At 42.3% G+C, this 3,817-nt stretch overlaps 1 protein-coding gene across 1 annotated transcript; it reads right to left on the bottom strand.

Annotated features, from left to right (window-relative positions):
• Window positions 1–412: 412 nt before the first annotated feature.
• Window positions 413–2,727, bottom strand: LOC124994599 (uncharacterized). The gene is made up of 4 exons (XM_047566711.1): window positions 2,244–2,727; window positions 2,040–2,163; window positions 1,820–1,903; window positions 413–1,093 (listed from the first exon to the last, which is right to left on the bottom strand). Exons 1-4 carry the CDS (start codon window positions 2,710–2,712, stop codon window positions 1,078–1,080), a joined length of 693 nt encoding a protein of 230 aa, XP_047422667.1. The 5' UTR covers window positions 2,713–2,727; the 3' UTR covers window positions 413–1,077.
• Window positions 2,728–3,817: the final 1,090 nt, after the last annotated feature.

Genomic DNA, 3,817 nt, shown 5'->3' on the forward strand with positions numbered 1-3,817 from the left:
ATTGCACAAGTTGTTTGAGTCCTGAGGAAGAACCCACTTTACTACAAGTTGATTCTCAATTCATTAAGTGGAAAAAAGAAAGCATAATTTTTTGAAGAAAGTTTATCAAATTAATTTAAACAGGAGCTCTTTGAAAAATAATCATTAAAATTTCAAAAATGTTAAAACTCTAAAACTGAAGAGCAGATTGTTTATAATGAAGCAAAATTAATATTTTATGTAAAACAGGGTTTTTAAAGGTGGGAGCCTATATGGACTTTGAAAATGCTTCAAATATGACTTCTTGAGAGAAACAAGGGACGTGCCAACTAGTGGAAGCCTCTGTCATAATCTATGGTCTCCTCTGAATTCCTCACACCTGGTGTACTTGGGAGAAACAAAAGCTTGGACATATAAAACAAACCTAAGCATGGAATTTTTATAAAAGCTTTATTTTCATGTTATTTGTAAAACTACATCAATATATAAACATCTCTATTCCAAGACCTAGAGACACATTGCATAATCAATGCTAAATAAAGGCATTGTGCCTTACATAAGAAGACATAGATGTCCAAGGGATAAGTAGAACATTACAGTTCTTAAAGCATCAACATCAGAAATGTTGACCACATACTGTGAAAGTGTTACAATAAATAGCAACAGACATTCTTCCAAATAGTTACAAAAATAGATGTACACACATTCCCCATATCTTATCAGTGATGTGATGGTCTTAGATTTCCCAGTGTTTATCCCCAATCTCCATTACAGTGGCCAAAAATTTAATGAATTAAACTGAAGGACAGGACTGAAACAACTTTGATTTAACATTTTAAAAAATGACTTTTTAAAATATCAGTACAGTGAATTACCAAACATACTCACATCTTTAAATATCAGAATAAACATAAATATACAAGCACTGAAAATAAATAAATACATACATATATAAATAAATAGAAGAACTCTCACAGAGAATAGTCAAACACATCAGGCACAGTTCAGTTGCCCCAGAGGTACTATTTGTTTCTCTCTTTTCACTTTCAGAATCTTCTTCAGAAACAATAGTAGACAAGCTTCCTTCTTCTCTCCAGATCAGTTGGTGCTGCCTCTGTGATGAAAAAAACAGTTGCTGTTTGTAGGTACTTAAAAAACTGATCACATGGCCTTAATCCTTGATATTCTAGAATTTTTCTAAATGTGGCCATTCCCTAGCCTTGCACCAAGTGGTTACAACCCATAGCATTGCTGCCCTGCACAGCAAAAAACACACCAGGTCACTGCATGTTTAATTAGGAATAGGGGGCCTGTGATCACCATTGTATCATTAGCTTCAAACAGTCAGAATAATATTACAATGACCTCATTTAGGCTTCAGAGGTAACATTGTGAGCTGCTATTTCTCATTTAACTGTGACTCAGGATAATAAGAGGTGGGACCTAGACTTAAACAGGCAGGTGTCACTCCACCCTGCTCTTCAGCAGGAAAGCTTAGAGGCTCATATTGCCCCAAACCAGGGGTTCCACTGTTCAGGACTTGAGCCCATGGAGGACAGAGACATGCATTGTTCCTCATTAGATAGAAGAACAATTGTTTTTGTTTTGTTTTGTTTTTAAGCATCACTGGCCAATTCTTAGTCTTTTAGGAGTACACATTTACCACATTTATTTAAATAGAGGTTTGGACATTGGAACTATCTAATGGTACCAGAGATTAATCATCTTAATGGCCCAATTATTTTGTGAAAATAATCCTAATTTCTAGTCCTTCAGCTTCCCTGATAAAATTTTAGAAGGTGATGTCAGTATGACCCATGACTCCATTCACATAACTCACTTGTTCAGCATCTTATGGATGATTTTCTTGACCAAGGGGGCTTCAGGGTTCAGACAAGCTTCCTGTCCATTCTTGAGAGTGGCTCTGCAGAGAGAAGAGAGGGTCTCCGTTGAAGCTGGAGGTTCAGCTGGGAGTCAGAGGTGGGGAACAGCAGAAAGCTCAGGCTGCCCAGGCGGTAGTCTGAACAGCAGTAGCAGTGGTGGCATAGGGCAGGACTTACATGACTTCGGTCTGGGCGCAGTGGGGTCCCGGAGGCGTCACCTTCACACTTTGAATGTTCTTGAGGTGAATTCCTTGCACCGTCTGCAAGCACTGGCAGCGCAGTTCAGTGACCACGGGCGCCCCTGCGTTGAGAAGAAACCGGGTGAGCGGGGCTGTCTCCATCTTGGGCACCCCTACCCTATACCCGCAAGCCCGGTCCTACCTGCTGCGCGCCGCCAGGCAGTCACCAGGAGCAGCAGCAGCAGCGCGACCTGGACAAGCCGTGGAGTGCGGGAGACCGCGATGCGGGCCATGGGACTCAGCGGGAAGATCGCGGCGGAGCCTGGAGTGCAAGAGCTGGCGGCGAGGGGCTGCTGTCCTGGTTCTGTGGCTCTCCAGCATCCACAAGCCCCTTTTATGCATGGTTGGCCGGAAAGGCCAGAGCCCCTGGCCAGGGAAATTCCCGGAGCTCCTGGTGTTTCCCCGAGTGCGGAAGGAAGACGTCGTCCGGTCTCTGGTTGGAGTAGTGGAGTGGGGGCCACACTGGTGCCGCCCTCCTCGCCCTCCTGCCTAACTCCCGGGGACCTTACGACCCCGGAATGTTCTCTTTCAATCCCAGATTCCCGAAAGAAAGTGAGTGGCCGCCGGCGAGGGACTGTGGGCGCCCAGACTCCCTCAGGAGGCGGCGTCATCGGCTGACACTGGACAGTTTGAGGAACGTCAGTCATCAGGATTGGAGGAAGGAATATGGGAAGTGGAAGACCCGCTTTTCTAATTGTTCTACACCCATACATATCTTCTGGCTGAAGATTTTACTTACGTCTGCATAAATACACTCTTTTGAAACTTATCATTCTCAGATTACACATAAGAGTATCTGTCTTGTTCCTGGTATTTAAATAAATCGCACTTTATGTCATATTTTTCCACACAGCCCAGGGAAAGGACAGTGTCAAAAGTTTAATTCGATAATTAATTTAGGAAAAAGTGTTGAAATCTTACATAACTTCCTTTCTCTGTGCAATTCTGGAACTTCCAAAACTGGAGTAAGTCAATGAGTACCACATTTTGGTGTATGAGGTAGCTGATGAATCCGTAAAATAATGACCTATTAGTGTCCTGGAGCTGTTCTCGGGAGGGATTGTTACGTTGGACTTGCAGGGTGCTCAGTTGCTAGGTTTGTCCAAGCGCCTTAAAGGTCACAGACATCAAGAGCGAATGCCCAGGGTGAATAGCACCCTCTGGTTATCTTAAGTGGCAAAAGGATGTGTTCTTGTGTAATATACATATGCTGGTTCATAAATCTTGTCCTACTTTGCTTGATGAAAACAAAATTCATTTCTTTTCCACCTTGCATTGTCTTTCCTGCCTCAGGTAATTCGATTTCCCTTACAGAAAAAAAACAATTGTCATATTTTGTTTTCACTGATTTCTAATAAACCGTTTTAACAGAAGACTTTGATTCAGTAATTCCCTTTTCACTCTCAATTTTAATGCGCTGCGTCAGTTTACAGGTTGTTTTCAGATGGTTTAGGGATGGTTCTGGATGTAGATTTGGGAGGTGTGTGAGGAGGGAGGGGATGTTGCAGAGCTGTTAGAGAGGCACAGAACAGGACTCCGCACCAGACCACCCAGAGAGGAATTTAACTCTGCCAATTACTGGGACATGATTGTCTACTTTCTGATGTAAAGATTCTTATCTGTAAATGGACATTGTTGTTTTGAGGAATACGTGTATTAACACATGTAAAAGTGCCAGTACGTGTTAAATGCTATAGAAAATTATAAATCAATAAA

The sequence above is a fragment of the Sciurus carolinensis genome, chromosome 10 (assembly GCF_902686445.1).
Source record: "Sciurus carolinensis chromosome 10, mSciCar1.2, whole genome shotgun sequence".
NCBI lineage: Eukaryota > Metazoa > Chordata > Mammalia > Rodentia > Sciuridae > Sciurus > Sciurus carolinensis.